At 45.7% G+C, this 18,915-nt stretch overlaps 1 protein-coding gene across 5 annotated transcripts in view; it reads left to right on the top strand.

Annotated features, from left to right (window-relative positions):
* hecw2b (HECT, C2 and WW domain containing E3 ubiquitin protein ligase 2b) overlaps positions 1 to 18,915 on the top strand; it is a 413,575-nt gene that overhangs the window by 198,897 nt on the left and 195,763 nt on the right. For all 5 annotated transcript variants that reach the window (XR_013577941.1, XM_078551841.1, XM_078551844.1 and 2 more), the window contains one exon: positions 12,098 to 12,205. Coding sequence is in view for 4 of the 5 variants with exons in the window: in XM_078551841.1 (XP_078407967.1) it covers positions 12,098 to 12,205 (108 nt within the window). In the remaining variant the exon portion in view is untranslated. The remainder of the gene's footprint in view (positions 1 to 12,097; positions 12,206 to 18,915) is intronic.

Raw genomic sequence — 18,915 nt, forward strand, 5'->3', positions numbered from 1 at the left:
AAAAAATCTTCCTCACATCCCTCTAAACCTCCTGCCCCTTACCTTAAATCTATGCCCCCTGGTTATTGATCCCTCCAACAAGGGGAAAAGTTCCTTCCTGTCTACCCTATCTTTGCCCCTCATAATTTTATATACCTCAATCATGTCCCTCCTCAATATCCTCTGGTCCAGGGAAAATAACCCCAGTCTATCCAAACTCTCCTCATAACTAAAACTCTCCAGCCCAGGCAACATCCTGGTAAATCTCCTCTGCACTCGCTCTAGTGCAATCACATCCTTCCTATAATAAGGATTCCAGAACTGCATGCAATACTCTAGATGTGGCCTAACCGGCGGTTTATACAGTTCCAGCATAACCTCCCTGCTCTTATACTCTATGCCTCGGCTAATGAAGGCAAGTATCCCATATGCCTTCTTAACCATCTTATCTATCTGTCCTGCTACCTTAAGGGGCCAGTGGACATGCACACCAAGGTCCTTCTGATCCTCGTTACTTCCCAGAGTCCTACCATTCATCGTGTATTCCTGTGCCTTGTTTGTCCTGCCCAAGTGCATCACCTCACACTTATCCGGATTAAATTTCATTTGCCACTGATCAGCCCACCTGACCAGCCTGTCTATATCGCCCTGTAATCTAAGGCTATCCTCCTCACTATTTACTACCTCGCCAATTTTCGTGTCATCCATGAACTTACTGATCAACCCTCCAACATTCAAGCCTAGATCGTTTATATATACCACAAACAGCAAGGGACCCAACACCAATCTCTGTAGAACCCCACTGGACACAGGCATCCAGTCACAAAAACACCCCTCGACCATCACCTTCTGCTTCCTGCCACTCAGCCAATTTTCCAAATTGCCTTGGATCCCATGGACTCTTACCTTCGTTATCAGTCTCTCATGTGGGACCTTATCACAAGCCTTGCTGAAGTGCAAGTAGACTACGTCAAATTCATTGCCCTCATCTACACACCTGGTCACCTCTTCAAAAAATTCAACCAAATTGGTCAGACATGACCTCCCCTTAACAAAACCATGCTGACTGCCCTTGATTCATCCCTGCCTCTCCAAGTGTAGGTTAATTCTATCCCTCAGAATTGCTTCCAATAATTTCCCCACCACTGAGGTTAGACTGACTGGCCTGTAGTTCCCTGGTTTATCCCTTCCTCCTTCCTTGAATAACGGCACCACATTGGCTGTCCTCCAGTCCTCTGGCACCTTTCCTATGGCCAGAGAGATATTGAAAATTATTGCCAGTGCCCCTGCTATCTCCTCCCTTGCCTCACACAACAGCCTGTTGGACTTCAAGGTTGAGTTGCATTGGAGTGGGAGGGCAAAGGCTGCCCTGCAGTTTACTGACTTGGGGGGAGGGGCAAAGGCTGTCCTGTGGCTGAGGAAACTTTGGGGGTGGGCAAAGGCTGCCCTGTGCTATGATGTGGCAGATGATGTGTGCCTGGCGGATCAAATCCACGAGGGAAACATGATACCACTATCACAACGGTTTGCAACTTGTATTTATTTCGTATTTTGAATTCAGAAGTCATAAGTCCACCAAGAACTTCAGAGATTTTTTTAAAAAAGCTAAATTAAAATATTTATTAACAAAAGAAAAGATGTCAAACACATATGTAAGATTCCAGTTAATTAATACGATAGTAAAGACTAAAATTCCTGCCTAACCTGACTCCCAAATTCACCCCCTTATAAGGCAACAGTCCGAAATAGATTTTAAAGTTAGAAAGACAGGCCAACACAGTTAACACCTTTAAGGGCTGGATGCAGCAAACTCATGCAGAAATGCTAGAGGCGTTTTTGAGGCTGTTTCGCAAGCACCTGCTAGATGTGACAGTCTCCCCTCTCAACATAGCCTTTCATTCTCCCTTATATATGTTTTCTTTCTTTTAACCTGTTAGTTCCATTGTCCCCTATGTCTTTGAAACTATACTTTCCCCTAATATAAAACTCTTCATGGTGCTAATATTGTCAGTAACTTTTGGGAAAAATAAACACACTGCTTGGCCTAGCTTCTGGCTGGGTGTAAGCATCCTAATGTCTCTTTGAAATTCAAACTGTCCCGATTTATCTAAAAATGCAAATTCTCCTCACACCTTACATTCTAAGACTTCAGCCATGTTCATATATTTCGCATTTCAAACCTAGCTTCTTTTGATGAGTCAAAGCCACACAAACACACACACACGCACACATACACACCGCAAAAATTATTATACTTTTGTAACACCTGTGATTGAGGCAACTTTGTTGGGGGAGGGGGTGGGTGCAAAGGCTGCCCTGCGGCTGAAGGTAGGGCAAAAACACGTGTGGAGTGGGGAGGGGGCGGGTGGGCAAGGGAAGCGGCCATGCATTAGGGATACCTTGTATAAAGTGACCATTCCTCTGCAGCTGAGATGGGTCATGCGCAGCCACATTGACATGATTGGAGTTGGGCCTCTAGCTTATCTGCCCACTCAATCAATGCAGAGGCATGACAGTGCCACCGGGTGCTTCAGAGCTTTTCAATCCTCGGGCACAGACTGCAAACTAGTGGACTTTTAGTGGGCTGCAGAATAGTTGGATGACTGGGCACATTGTATAATCTCCTTGCTAAAGCTGGCCATGGAGCAGCCACTGGTGGAGGCGCTCACAGCCCCTTGCAATGTCATCATCCTGGTTTAGACCAGTCTCCCCCATGGTTCAAGCTAACAGTGCAGCTTTGCAGTGCGGGTTAGGAGAATGTCCGTGTCTGAGCTGAGAGCACAGCATGCAGTCCAATGGGCAAAGCTGCCGCCAGGTGGAGTGGGGTGGAGGTGGTTGGGGTTTCAGGCAGCGCAGTAAACTCTGGCCATCCAAGTGATGGCCAGCAGTCTCCGGGATGCATTAGGGGGCCTTCAGACTAAACCAAGAGCGGTTCTTAGTACACCCATGCTAACCCACACATCTACCCCTTTCATGCTGCAGGAGGAGTACATCAGGAGCATGGAGCCTGGTGAACTAACTGTATGCCTCGAGTACAGAGAGTGAAGATGATGTAGAAGGGGGCGACTGAGGCGCCTGGCTGCGCAAAGGGAGAGCAGCACCCTCAGGAATAAGGGGTGGCTGGGGCTCCCGCACACATCACCAAACAGCCACAGGGAGCCATCGCTGGTCGGCGCCTAGCTAGACCCAGAGTTTATAGACGCCGCCCTTCGTTCCTGCAGATGACTGAGAACCAGTGTCGCCGAAGACTGTGCATGTCTAGGGAACTGCATGGTCACATCTGCCATTTACTGCAGGACTTGGCGCCACTTGGACATGCAGGGTTTCGACTGCCAGTGGCTGTGAAAATGACCACGGTGCTCAATTTCTATGCCAGTGGTGCTTTCCAGTGCTCCACAGGTGACCTCTGTGGGATATCACAAGCCTCCACCCACAAATGCATCCATGAGGTCACGGACGCCATCTTCGCGAGGACACACAACTTTGTGCATTTCACCCAGGACCAAGAGAGCCAGGATACAAGAATGATTGGATTTGCCCAGATGCCGGGTTTCCCACAGGTGCAGGGTGCCATCAACTGCACTCATGTGGTGCTCAGATCTCTGTCGCAACAAGGGATCAACTATGTCAATGACAAGGGATTCCATTTGCTGAATGTGCAGCTGGTGTGCAGCCACCAGAAATGCATCCTGCAGGTGTGTGCATGGTTTCCAGGGAGTGTGCACGATTCCTTCATTCTCAGTCGGTCACAGGTCCCTGACGTCTTCCAGGGTCCACAGAGGCTGCAGGGATGGCTCTTTTTGGGGACAAGGGCTACCCACAGAGGACGTGGCTGACGTCGCCCATGCAGTGGCCTCAGACTGCAGCAGAGCGAAGTTATAATGAGGCTCATGCTGCAACTCACAACTTGGTGGAGCAAACCATCGGGATGCTGAAAGTGAGGTTCTGGTGCCTGGGCCGGTCTGGTGGAGCCCTGCAATACAAACCACAGAGGGTGTCACTCATTGTCGTCACTTGCTGTGCCCTTTACAATCTGGCACTGCAACGGGGAGAGGAGCTGGCTGAGGATGAGGTGCAGGAGTTGGAGGCCTCCTTCGATGAGGAGGACGTTAACGGAGATGAGGGTGAGGAGGCCCTTGAAGGTGTCGATGATGGGGATGAGGCCCTTGCATTGGCCAGAAGAGGCAGGCGCACTCGGGATGCCCTCATAGCTGCTAGATTTGTGGAGGGTGATGACGACATGCAGCGAGGAGACACCATAAGATCCTCACATAGCATCTACGAACGTTTGACTCCAGTTTAGCTTATGGTAGCGCAGATACCCTCTATGATAATGCACCTGACATGGAGACGCAGTGGAGGCCCTAATAGTCTCTCGATTCCAGGAGGATGGTGACATGCAGTGAGGACACTCCACAGATCTTCACATAGCCTCTGAGAATGCTTGACTCCTGTCTGGCCAGCAGCAGCTCGCTTGTGCTCTGTGATCAGGGTCACATCATAGAGATGCAGCCAAGAAACTTTAAAAGCATCTGATGCTTTGCCCGCCTTCATGCCCTGACCCCTTCAGGAGCACAGTATCACTGGTCATAGATGCTGAAGAGATGGGGGCCAGCCCCACTTTAAAGGTGCTGAGAGCACACAGAGAGAATGACGGAACTCTGTGACCTCTTCCCACGACATTCTAGCAGCAATGACCAGCACTGTTGAGGTGCAGACATCAGTAATGTGTCCAGGGAGTGTGAGGCCAGACCATCATTTTGGGCTGAAGGCTGCACAAAGCACAGGGAAGAGGCCCTGGACTGAGACGCCTGCTTTTATCTTGTGCAGAAAGGTTTCACGTCTGAGTGACACGAACACTGCTCATCAGAACAAGGAGCCATAGGCAGGGAGACATTCTTGGGAGTTTATATGGACAGTAGTGAACATTATGTACAAGTGATTAACACCAGTGTCCAGGCTTTGCAACTAGATCTTCTTAACCTTCCTAACCCTGCCACCACGTCTTGGTGCTCCCCCGACATCCACAGTGGAGGTGGAGACAGCCTGCTGACTGCTACGCCCTGTCTGTGATAAACTTGGCAGGTGTCTTCTGGAGGGCCTTCTGGAGGGCCAAGACTTGGAGGGCCCTGGTCTGTTTTTGGGGTTCTGTTGTGTGGCAGTGGCATCCTCTTCGGCCTGTGGAGCCGGAGCTCCTGGGGTTACAGGAAGAGGGGTTTCGGTCGGATGGGCTGGATACTCCCGGAGTCACCTGGGTGGATGGACGTGGGGTGTGCACCTGCTGATCCTCCTCCCTATGGGTGCCCAAGGGCTGCTGGCTGACTCCCTGAGAAGGGGTAGCTGGAGTGAGATAGAGCTGCCCTGCACCCTCCCGTGTACGAACTGTTGGAGGCCAACTATGGCTTCAGCGATGGAGTTCAGCCCCTGCAGCAGTGCAAGATTGATGTCCTGAACCAAGGCTTCTGTGGCGTCCGCCATTCTACCAGTGTTGACCTCAGTGCGTTGGCATGTCAGCGCTATCACCTGAGTCTGAAGGCAGACGGACTCCTCCACCGTGCCTTGCAATCTGAGGAGTACAGCGGACATCCCTTCCTGATGTTCCCGAGTTTCCCTTTACGGTTCCAGCAACTGTGACATGACCGAGTCCAAAAGCTTATCATCTGACTCAGAATGAGCAAATTCCTGGCCTCCAGCAGTCCTCCAAGTGCTAGACACCTGGGGCGTCCCTGCCACTGCCTGCTATGGAAGTGAGATGTGCTCACCAGATTGTGATCCCGAGGCTACTCTAAAGCTAGGTCCCACCGAGGTGTGTGTCCCTGTGCTGGTGGAGGGTGTGGGTGAGTGCTGTGATGGGACTTCAATGAGGGTGCCTTCAGATTCCTCTCCAGAGGTTTCTTTGGGGCATGATTGGAGGCCCTGGGTCGTGGACTCCGGCTGTTTGCCAGATGTACCTGCGAAAGCAAAGAGAGATAATTAGTGCATGGCAGTGGCCTGTGAAACAGGACATATCACTCACGACATGGTTGTCTGATGGATGTTGCACTGCTGGGTCCTCACATGGTAGAGCAGCGCCGACCTCACTGTCAGCACAGGAACTGTCCAGATCCTCGCCGACCAGTTGGATGGCGCTGTTTTCAAAGTCTGTGAGGACCTTGATTGGCGACCCCTCCTTCTTATGTGCCAGCTTGTCCTGTATAAATAGAGATGGAGAGAGCGTAAGTAGAACACCTGCCAGGCCAGATGATAAGTATACCCAGCATGTGTGGGTGATGAGTGGTCCCACGGTAGGGATGAGGACAATGAAGGTGTGTATGAGAGTGAATGGTGATGTCCCTTGAACTGGCAGTGAGTGAGGGCCCTGTGGATGTGTGATGGGTTTGTGAGCGTGAGTGGAGATTGATGAGAAGAGTGACTTACCCTGGCAGAACGGAAGAGATCATTCATTCTCTTGCGGCATTGGGTGGCTGTCCTCTTTTGCAGGACATTGGACCTGGCCACAGCTGCTACCGTCTCCCAAGCCAGATTAGTGAGGTTGCTACCCAGCCTGCAGTTAGAGCAGGGGTAGGGGACATCACAGTGAGCATCCAGTGCACCCAAAAGGTGCTCGAGGGATGCGTCATTGAACCTGGAGGCTGTAGTGTTTTTTCCTTTTGGGACCATCCTGTCTTCTGTGCAGCAGTCGTGGGCTGGAAGCATTGAGAGGTGTGCACGTGTCTAGACTTTAAATATGGTGCCCAGTGTGATGAAGCAGTGAAGTGATGGTGTGGTGAGCGAATGAGAGACCACCCACCATGGAAACGGCGTGTTTTCTGGGAATGCATAGTTAATGCAGCAGGTTTGGGGCGATACAGCATGAAAAGCCGCTTTTCGGCTGGCGGGTAAAACATAATTTTACCCGCCCGCTACTGCACTTAGTGCAAACCTGGGACGATTCCTCTCATTATATGTAATAGGATGGTCTCAGACAGGCTTGGCCCTTCAGGAATGGATTAAGGTTTAGCAATACTATCATATTGATTGTCTTCTACTTTAGAACATGTTTAATGTAACATTTGCATTGCTGGGTGCATGATGCATACCAGTCCATGTATTTCTGTATCCATGCATTCAAAGTGGCTTTCACTTTATGGTGTTGACATTGTCCCTTTAAACATGAAAAACACTTTAACAACTGCCCAGTTCTGCACAACAGGCACGTTATATTTATTTTTTTGCCAGACTTTCACTAACAAAGCTAAGTGACAATGCTTATGATATTATATATCATTTTGAAAGCTGTAAGAATGGTCTTATTTTTTTTAAATATTTTTGGAAACTATGTTGTTATTGTGTGAAGAAGGCTGTGTTGTATGTGTGGAAATGATTTAATTAAGTTGGGGAAAGGTTACTAGAGGCAGGTTGTCTGGGAGGTTGAAGAGATGAAAGGATAGAGGCATTAAGTGTGCATTTATAATAGGATATTATGGTGGGTTTGAGGTACAAGTAAATAGATTGGATCTAACATTTGCATTTTTAGATGAGTTGAGAGTTCGTTTGAATAACAAAGGGAAGTCAGAGATGACAAGAAACATTTTTGCATCTTCCAGGAGTTCCATGGGTGAACAGAAGAGGGCATATTACATTTTATTGACCGAAAGCAGAGACAAAATAGAAACATGAAAGATTCTATATTTGGAAGGATTTGAGTTCCAAAGAGATATGAGAACAATAGAACCTGAGATGAAAGGGGGAAAAAGGTGGTTCAGACTTACTGTGGAGAGCTTTTGGGGCTGTTGGTGGTTTGAGGAGGATCTCCTGGAAACAGCTCTAGGCTGGGAGAAGATGCAGTTGAATCAGCCATCCAGTCAAGCCAGAAAAATCTTGGGCTGCAAAAATCAGACTTGTTCTGAAGTCTTGGATTTCCACAGCAGATTGGAAGAGAGTTTACAAGGTCATGTGGCATGCCTTTATTAAAGCTATAGCAGTTTGTCTTGGGTAATATTGTTGGATTTTTTTAGTTAAACATCTATAAGGGAACGTTGCCTAGAAGGTGTTCACTTGTGGGTCTGACCAAGTAGAGCGTCTTTTGGGGGAATGTTTTGTAAGACTAAGTTTAACTGTGATTGCAATCCTGTGTGCTTACGTTTTTTTGTCTTCTTGTTAATTAAACTTTTACTTTTTTAATTCTTAAAATCCCAAACGTGTTACTGAACCTCTTGCTATTGAGATTGGTACATTTCCTTCTCGTTTTCAGAATACAAAAAAAAAAGGTATGGCCTGTAAGCCAAGTTTCCCCCTGGGGTTTAGTTTGCTCAGCAATTGCCATCTGCTTTGGTTATAACAAAGCTTTAGAAATCGATGGCCTTATTTTCCAGCACTCTCATGAATTGGCATTGACCTTCTATTCATGGAGAGGTTTCTGCAGGCAGGAACTGTGATGGCAGAAAAAAGGGGAGGAAATTGGACAAACTTTGAAAAAAGAAATGGAGTGAAGATGATAAAAGGGTTTGGCAGCTCAGCCCAATAAAGCTCACCTCTTGAGGCTTACGATGATTTGCTTTATAATCTGTGAAGAGACAATTTTTGCTTAACTCCATATGTTTGCATGGCTTAAAATAAACTTAAATGCTGTCAGATTTGCTCTGTGACTTATGAAGGCTGAACTGTTGCGTTGTACAATGAATAATTAATAACATGCGGTCATAGTGCTGCTATGGAACTGACAACTCAGTGCGTCCCATCTTCATAGATGAATTAGCATTTTTTGGGAATGAGCAACAGATGCCCAATAACTTCTGATCGCAGAGGTACACTTTAATGCCTATTTGGGATTCGAAAACAAAAAGGGGTCCGCTGTCTCTGTAAAGATTAATGCATCTTAACACATCAGTAATCGGTTGTCTGTTCAAGTTATAATTATTTTTAGTCCTTTTCTTCTCATCACAAAGCGATGATACTTATGGATCAGTTATTTCTGAATTTCAATTTATTTAAAATGATTCTACCTCTGTCATAAAGGGTTCCTCCATTTTGTAAATTATTCCCTCCCTCTATTTAGATTGGTCGAAGCTCAAGGGAAGGTGTCTTGTTACAGGCTATAGTGGGATTTAATTTTTACCTGGCAGAGGAGGTTTACCTGCTCTCCTTTGATTTGGATAATAATTGCTTTCTCCTGAGGAAAGGTCTTGCCTCTGTCAGGAGCTTCAACCACATGGGCAAATTGAGAGCTATTGCAATTAAATCTAACTATTAACATTTTGCAATTTTTAATAGTTTATTTGTAAAATGGGAGCTTATTTTATAAAGTCACTGCTGAAATCCATTCTGTCCATGAGGCTGATTTCATAATAAAGAAAAAATTGCTGTGGGGAAACATATTTATATTTTTACATATGTTATAAATGGCATTTGCTATGGAAAAAGCTGTAAGGATATCAACAATGCTTTTTCAATAGAATAGGTATCTTATTAAAGTGGAAGGAAAGTCTACAATAAGTAATGTGTTCAGGGTTGTTTTATTTTATGACAAAATACTGATATACTGTTTTTATTATTAAGTTAAATTTCTTATCCCCAATGGAGATGTGATATGTCAAGCCTCCCCATGTGCTGCATACTCAGCTAATAGCATGTTCTTTAGTTGAACTGGTGATCGGTTACCTTGGAGTTATGGCTCCTATTGTGAACAGCTGAGCCATCCTTGGGCATGAGTAACAACCTTGGAATGACCTAAAGACAAGGAGATCCATGGATGGGTGTGGAGTGAGGTGAGGGGTGTGGAGTGGGAGGAAGAGGAGTGAAACTTTTTTTTATTCGTTCTTGGGATGCGAGCATCGGTGACAAGGTCAGCATTTATTGCTCCTCCCTAGTTGCCCTTGAGAAGGTGGTGGTGAGACTCCTTCTTGAACTGCTGCAGCCATTCAGCGGTGGTAGCTCCATTGAATGCCAAGGGGAGATGGTTATATTCTCTCTTTTTGGAGATGGTCATTGCCTGGCACTTGTGTGACATGAATATTACTTGTCACTTATCAGCCCAAGCCTGAATGTTGTCCAGGTCTTGCTTCATGCGGGCATGGACTGCTTCAGCATTTGAGGAGTTGCGAATGGTACTGAATATTTCCCAATCACTAGTAAACACCCCCACTTCCCACCTTTTGACAGGGGTGTTGTTGGGGTCATTGTTGAAACAGCTGAAGATGATTAGGCTTTGGGCACTACCTGAGGAACTCCTACAAGAGTACGCTGGGGTTGAGATGATTGGCCTCCAGCAAGCATAACCATCTTCCTTTGTGCTAAGCATGACTTCAACCAGTGGAGAGTTTTCCTCCTGATTCCCATTGACTCCAGTTTTGCTAGAGCTCCTTGATGCCACACTCGCTCAAATGCTGCCTTGATGTCCAGGGCAGTCACTCTCATCTCACCTTTGGAATTCAGCTCTTCTGTCCATGTTTGGGCCAAGGCTGCAATGAGGTCAGGAGCCAGGTGCCCCTGGCAGAACCCAAGCTGAGCATCAGTGAGCAGATTATTGCTGATTTAGGTGCTGCTTGATAGCACTGTCAATGACACCTTCCATCACTTTGCTGATGACAGAGAGTAGACTAATGCGGCAGTAATTGGCCAGATTGAATTTATCTTGCTTTTGTGGACGTGACATATCTGGACAATTCTTTCACATTGGTGGGTAGGTGCCAATGTTGTAGCTGTACTGAAAAAGCATGGCTAGTTCTGGAGCACAAATGCCTTCAGTGCTGCAGCCAGGATATTGTCAGGGCCCAAAGACTTTGCAGTATCCAGTGCTTTCAGCCATTTCTTGATATCACATGGAGTGAATTGAATTGGCTGAAGACTGGCATTTGTGATGCTGGGGACCTCATGAGGAGGCTGAGATGGATTCTCCCCTTGGCACTCCTGGCTGAAGATTGTTGCAAATGCTTCAGTCTTGACTTTCGTACTGACATGTTGGGGTCCCCCATCTTTGAGAATGGGAATGTTTGTGGAGCCACCTCCTCTCGCCAGGTTTTTAATTGTCTACCGCTGTTCACGACTGCAGCAGGACTGCAGAGCTTAGATCTGATCCGTTGTTTGTGGGATCTATTGCATGCTGCTTCTGTGGTTTGGCATGCAAGTAGTCCTGCATTGTCGCTTCACCAGGTTGACACCTCATTTTTAGGTATGCCTAGTTCTGTTCATGGCATGCTTTGCTGCACTTCTCATTGAATCCTAACGAGGTTTAACAGGGAGTAGATTTCCCTTTTCCCTTCCCTGGGGAAACTACATCACAGAAGCTGGGCAGAGGAAAAAAAATTGATGTATTGTCAAATTTCCATCTACATTGTGTCTCACTAGGATTTCCTGGGTCTTCCCAACCACAGGCATGCCCAGTGTAGCCTTTTATTGAGACATTCCCAACTTTCCACCCCCTCTGATGGTTCTGACTAATGGGAACCCAAAGTAAGAGCACCAACCAAGATCTGGTGGAGTGGCCTACTCCTGCCAGGGCAGCTGTCAGTTGGAGAGTCTGGGATGGTCCTGAGGCAGACAAAAGATGGGCAGGCAATTTACAAGCTGGTTTATTCTCCCCTACAAACCACCCACCCCTCCCCTGACCCCTGCAATTCCAAGATAATTTGATGTACTTAGGGCCTTTTCGTTGCTGATTGCCAGCAGCAGTTAGAAGGTCTTCCGTATATATTTATTAAATTCCCAGCTGATTGAAGGCTTAAAAAGTATTTAACTCATAAGTTAGGTCACATCACTCTGAAATCGTCATCTTTCCATACAGGTATTTTATCAATCACAATTCAGTTTATCTGGAATTTTCTGCATGCTGGATAGTGTTAACAGGATCCAAGCTGGTTGGTGAAGCCAAAACCAAGACATAGAGCTTTTCTTTATTGAGAGAGTTTATTGACTTGTTCGGTCTCACAGCTCTGCTCCTACACAACCCAGTGTCCCAGCTATTGTCTATTTTTATGTGCTGAAAGACAGTTAATACCCACCATCTGTTTCTCTTAACCATAACAATATGATTGACATGACATTAACAAATCTTAACAATGTATTTGACAAGACATTAACAGAACCAAATGGAGTCTACATCACCAGATTCACTTCAATGTTTTTTTCTTCTCTTTTACAGATGAGATTTCCCCAGGAAATGTTTGGGATTCCAAAAATCGGGGTGTAAATGGAACGCAGAAGGGACAGATTGTCTGGCGGATTGAACCCGGGTCATACTTTATGGAGGGTAAGGACAAATCATTTCACATCTTGTGGCACTAAAACAAATTGGTGAAAGACAACAACTTGCATATATATGGTGCCTTTAAGGTAGTATAACATCCCAAGGCACTTCACAGAAACGTAAGCATAGAAAATTTGACAGTGGCCTAATGAAGGAGATATAGAATAGGTGACCAAAAGGTTGGTCAGAGAGATAGGTTTTAATGAGTGTCTTAAAGGGGAAGAAAGAAATAGAGAGGCAGAACTGGCAGTGTACTCTTTCACACTGTTGGTGTCTTATGCTAAAGGTGAATTTTCATATATGGCTATGGCAAGAATCTTCAGGTTGGAAAGCGGGGGCGGGCCCGCTCTGTCACATGAGGGGACATGTCTTAAAATTTTTTTTTCCTTTATTTAAATTTTAAAAGAATCAAACTAATCCCCCTGAGGCAGCTCTGAGGCCCCGACTCAGCCTACTCCCCCCACCTGCACAGGAAGCGCTCAGTGCTCCCGGGTGTGTGTCACGCTGGGCGTGCCTTAATTGGCCCACCCACGTAAAATGGCGGCGCGTAGCCGATTGCTGGTGGTGATTGGCTGCACGCCCGCCCATGCCCACTCCGGCTCAACCCCCCCCCTCATGGGGAGAAAATTCTCCCCTATGTTTCACTTACCCCAGCACTAAAATTTCCTAGATGGGTAATCAATTCACTGTTCTTTGTATCTGAGGAATACCAATAAACGTGCTAACTTTTTGCTTTTTTAATAGGCTGTTTACCTGCCAGTTTGTCACCAAAATTGACAAAGTCACAGTTTGTTCAGACTTAGCTGCATGTCCAGTTGGCAGGAGGGGAGGCTTGTGCTTTTAACCTCTACAAATAGTGCAATGAAGGTAGCCATAAAATACAAATCTTTCAGGCTCTCCTCAAGCAGCTTTCCTGAATGATTCTTTTATTGTGAAACTGATATTACCTGAGCTCTTGATTCCAGTTGTCTCAAAACACAGGGCATACCCAGGGATGGTGATGGTGGTGTCTAGGACATTGTAAGATATGATTCGATGAGTGTGACTATGTCAGGCTTTTTCTGGACTAGTATGTGGGACAGCTCTCCCAATTTTGGCACAAGTCACCAGATGTTAGTAAGGAGGACTTTGCAGGGTCAAAGGGCTGGGTGTGCCAATGCTGTTTTCGGTGCCTAGGTCAATGCTGGGTGCCCCATTCAGTTTTGTTCCTTATGGACTTTTCTCTTGCAGTTTGATACAACTGAGTGGCTTGCTAGTCACATGTAGGCCAGACCAGATAAGGACAGCAGAATTCCTTCCCTAAAGGACATTAGTGAACCAGATGGGTTTTTACAACATTCGACAATTGTTTCATGGTCACCATTATGGAGCCTAACTTTCAATTCCAAATTTACATTAAATTCCACCAGCTGTTGTGGTGGGATTTGAGCCCCTGTCCCCAGAGCATTAGCTTGGGCCTCTGGATTGCCAGACCAGTGTCATTACAAATGTGCCACCGCCTCCCCTGCTCACTACTGTCTTTATATCCTACAGACTTTCTGGGGTGTTTTTCAATGATGTGAGAGGATCGACCCCTTAAGTCACTGCCGTGTTTCTGTTGCTCTTGTTGCAGTAAATGGATTTAAGGAGGTGGTTTTTAAACAAAGGTGCATTAATTGAATTTTTTAAATGTGTAAAAAACATACAGTATCCTTTATAATTATGTAAAATGGGTCTTTATCAAATTAAAGATGTAATATCTTGGAGCAAAATGTGGAGCTTTTGTACAAGTTTATGTTATTCTTTTTACAGCACGGTCCTTAGGAGCCGCATGTTTCATATTTGATAACTTGGTACCTTCCTACCCTGCAGGAATTCCTCAGGGTAATGTCCTACTTCCAACCACCTTACAGCTGCTTCATCAGTTATCCTCCATCATAAGGTCAGAAGTGGGAATGGTCGCTGATGAGTGCACAGTGCTCAGTACCACTTGAAACTCCTCAGATCCTTGTCCACTTGCAGTAAGTCCTGGACAACCTTCAAACTTGGGCTGAAAAGTGGCAAGTAACATTCGTGCCACTAAAGGGCCAGGCAATGACCATCTTTTAAAAAATTTTTAATTTAAAAAAAATTCATTCATGGGATGTGGGCGTCATGGGCTAGGCCAGCATTTATTACCCCATCCCTAACTTCCTTTGAGAAGGTGGTGATGAACTGCCTTCTTGAACCATGTGGCGTAGGTACACCCATAGTGCTGTTAGGGAGGGAGTTCCAGGATTTTGACCCAGCGACAGTGAAGGAACGGCAATATATTTTAAAGTTAGAATGGTGAATGGTTTGGAGGGGAACTTCCAGGTGGTGGTGTTCCCATGCATCTGCTGCCCTTGTCCTTCTCAATGCTAGAGGTTGCGGGTTTGAAAGGTGCTGTTTAAGGAGCCTTGATGAGTTCCTGCAGTGCATCTTGTAGAGGATACACACTGTTGCCACTGTGCATTGGTGGTGGAGGGAGTGAATGTTTGTGGATGGGGTGACAATCAAGCAATCTACTTTGTCCTGGATGGTGTCAAGCTTGTTGAGTGTTGCCAGAGCTGCACTCATCCAGACAAGTGGGGAGTATTCCATCACACTCCTGACTTGTGCCTTGCAGATGGTGGACAGGCTTTGAGGAGTCAGGAGGTGAGTTACTTACTGCAGGATTCCTAGCCTCTGACCAGCTCTTGTAGCCACAGTTTTTATATGGCTAGTCCAGTTCAGTTTCTGGCTAGTGGTAACCCTCCCAAGGATGTTGATGGTGGGGGATTCAGCGATGGTAATGCTATGAACTTCAAGGGACCATGGTTAGATTCTCTCTTGTTGGAGATGGTCAATGCTTGGTACTTCTGTGGCGCGAATGTTACTTGCCACTTGTCAGCCCAAACCTGGATATTGTCCGGGTCTTGTTGCTTTTGGACATGGTATTTGAGGAGTTGCGAATGGTGCTGAACATTGTGCAGTCATCAGCAAACATCCCCACTTCTGACCTTATGATGGAAGGAAGGTCATTGGTGAAGCAGCTGAAGATAGTTGGGCCTAGGACATTTCCAATGAGAGAGAATCTAAGCATCTCCCCATGACAGTCAATGGCATTACCATTGCTGAATCCCCCATGATCAACATCCTGGGATGTCACTACTGACCAGAAACTTAACTGGACCAGTCATATAAATACTCTGGCTAAGAATGCAGGTTAGAGGCTGGGAAATCTGTGGAGAGTAACTCATCTCCTGACTCCCAAAAGCCTGTCCACCATCTACAAGGTACAAGTCAGGAGCTGATGAAATACTCTCCACTCGCCTGGATGAATGCAGTTCAAGCAACACACAAGAAGCTGGACACCATTCAGGATAAATCAGCCTCAGCCCCCTTGATTGGCGCTGCATCCACTATCTTAAATGTTCACTCCCTCTACCATCAGTGCACATAGACAGCAGGATGTATCATCTACAGGATGCACTGCAGCAACTCAGCAAGGTTCCTTTGACAGCACCTTCCAAACTCATGACTTCTACCACCTAGAAGAACAAGGATAGCAGGTGCTTTTGAACACCATCACCTGCAAATTCCCCTCCAAGTTACACACACCATCTTAACTTGAAACTTTAGCACTGCTCCTTCACTGTCACTGGGTCAAAATCCTGAAAATCCTCCCTTAACAGCACTGTGGGTGTACTTACACCACATAGACTGCAATTGTTCAAGAAGGCAGCTCACCAGCACCTTCTCGAGGACAATTAGGGGTAAGCAATCAATGCTGACCTTGCTAGCGATGCCCACATCGCCGGAATGTTTATAATTTTATTTTTACAGTATAAAATGGAATATGAACAAAAATTAGGAGTCCTGATATAGAAACCGCATAAAGTGAGTTGAGTTTCATTTCTTGCTCTCTCACTACTCTGGCTGCACACATGTATAAGACCCTTTTGGAATCTGTATAAAATTGTTAATTTTTGTGCTGTTGCTGGGAGACAAAGAACTGATAGTTCAGCAACACATTTTTCCTCCATAATTTGTTACCCTGCTCATGTATTTCCTTTGACTGAAAGGCCTCATAAGCCTGTTTCTGCCTGTACTACTCTGAACCTGTTGGTAGGCAGCCTACTAGTCAGGATCAGTGGATCATGTGGCGGCCTATACTCGGGACCTTCTCTTAGGAGCATGGCTGAGCTCAACGAGAGACAGAACCTGCAAATATCCTACTTTTGTGGTGAACTAGGGCAAAAACAGTTTTCAGCTTTAGCTGAAGTACAGAATATTAAATGTTAGGGCTGGATTTTTAGGTCCCACGGAAGTGGGAATGGGCGCAGCCTGTCATCAGCAAGTAACATTAGGCTGGGGCGAGTGGCTCTGGAATCCACTTGGCCCATTAATAATGATAATAAGGTAATTGAGAGCAGTGTTCAGATTTTGGCAGCGGCACAAGGACTACATACTGGGTCTGGGGCTATTGCCACTGGACCTGAAATCTGAGAGTTGTGCTTCCATTGCCAGCTGCTGCTTTTCTTGTGCTCAGCTGGCCTGTGAAATGTGTTTGGAAGTTTGCCCATTCTCTTATGTCCCTGTGATGCCAGCAGGGTGCCAATCCCTGTGCTGTACAAACGCTTACTGACCACTCTCCCCACAACTGTGTGCCAATGGCCGAGTCCCTCTCTGCATCATTTTCTCCATTTCATGGGGCCCAACTAATTCTCTGGATGACCATGAGTAGCTACCTCCTTGCATCTCTCTTGCCCTGGTGGACCTAAAATTTGAGCCCTAAGACTCTAAAATTTGGTATTCTGTATTTTCGATAATGTATTTGGGTCTAGGCTGGAAATTACTTTTGCCCCAGTTCAACTTGAGAGTAGGATATATGAAAGCTCTGGCCCCTCATACTGAGCACAGCCATGCTTCTAAGAGAAGGTACTGAGTAAAGTGCCATGTGATCCACTCAGCATTACTTAGAAGCTGCGTAGCAACAGGGCTCAGAGTAATACAGGCAGAAACAGGTTTATATGGCCTTTCAGTTGTAGGAACTACATGCCCAGGGACACACATCATGTTGGAAAAATGATTTGTAGAAGTATCAAACCCTTGTCGCTCAGCACCTGGAAAAAGATTAGCAATTTTGCAAGGTTTCAAAAAGGGTTTATTTATACGTGCAGCCACCGATAGTGAGAGCATAAGAAATGAAACCCAACTAACTTTATACAATTCCTATATCAGGTCTCCTAACCTTTGTTCACATTCCATTGTATACTTTAAAAAATGTTTTTATATGTTGGAGTGTGAGCATTGCTGGGAAGGCCAGCATTTATTGCCTATCCCTAACTGCCCTTGAGAAAATGGTGGTGAACTGAATTCTTGAACCGCTGCAGTCCATCTGGTGTAGGTACACCAGTGCTGTTAGGGAGGGAGTTCCAGGATTTTGACCCAGCACGACTGAAGGAACGGTGATATAGTTCTGAGTCAGGATGGTGTGTGGCTTGGAGGAAAACTTGTGGGTGGTGGTATTCCCATGCGTCTGCCACCCTGTTCTTCCAGGAGGTAGCGATCATGATTTTGGAAGATGCTTTTGAAGGAGCCTTGATGAGTTGCTGCAGGGCAGTTAGGGAATGTAGTGAATGCTCTGTGTGGCCGAGTTGGTCATGTTCATTTGAAGGTGGGATATGGGGTCAGGAGATGGGTGGAAGAACTGTTCCTTAGGGAGGTCCTTGTAGGGTCAGGCACGGGTGGCTCAATGCTCTTCTTTGTCCCACAAAAATGCCTTAAAAATCTACCTGACCTGCATTTGTGGTGGGTTTTAAGGATCACTGGTTAGGGCACTCTGCAACAAGGACCACTCCACTCAACGGTAGTTGAAAATTGCATCTGCATGTCATCTGACCTCAGTATACATTGTATAATGAGGCTCCCACATCCAAAAGCCCAAATCAAAATGGCTGTGTGTGGAGTGATGAAAATAGTAGGGTAGTAAGTTGTGCATTCTGATTTTGATGGCACCACTATGCTGTTCACGCCTGCACATTGGATGAAAATAGAGGCTGTAAAATTCTGGAATGACATCGAGGGTATGAACTAAGCATGCACAATAGACTGCTATCATTCAGAGGTAGGATCTGCAGTGTGTGGGGAGGGGACCTAAGTGAGTATTCACCATACTGAAAATGGTCTAAACTTCATTTGCTAAATAAACATCGATAGTTTATTGTTTACCTGTGTGTTTTTTCATACATTGCATGTGCAACCAATGGCTACCAAGGTTACTGTACGTTTTTTTCACCAGTAAAAAACTAGTTTGATTTGACCTTAACAGAACCTGCACCTTTGTGCATTTGATTAACGTAAGAGTCTGCTCTGCTTCCATGTGAAGTGAGGCATCTCTTCCATGCAGTGTAAGAATTACTGTTGAATCTTTACAAAATCTGAATGGATAAATTGAGAAGCTATTATATGTATCTGAGACCCCTGCAAAAATATTGTTAAAAGTCAAGTCGGGAAGTCTACAGAAAATTGGGTGATAAAAAGAAAAACCAACAGTGCCGAAAATATACAACAGGCCTGACATCTGAAAGTAGAAAGGACTGGTTAATATTCAGTTTGTGATCATTTGTCGGAATATTGTGATTATTTACAATATTATACAAAAATAAAAGCATAACTATATATAATTTAAAAATGTATATTATTCGTCCCATCTTCAGTTGCTTCATAGA

Source organism: Cetorhinus maximus, chromosome 11 (genome assembly GCF_964194155.1).
Source record: "Cetorhinus maximus chromosome 11, sCetMax3.hap1.1, whole genome shotgun sequence".
In the NCBI taxonomy this organism is placed as follows: domain Eukaryota; kingdom Metazoa; phylum Chordata; class Chondrichthyes; order Lamniformes; family Cetorhinidae; genus Cetorhinus; species Cetorhinus maximus.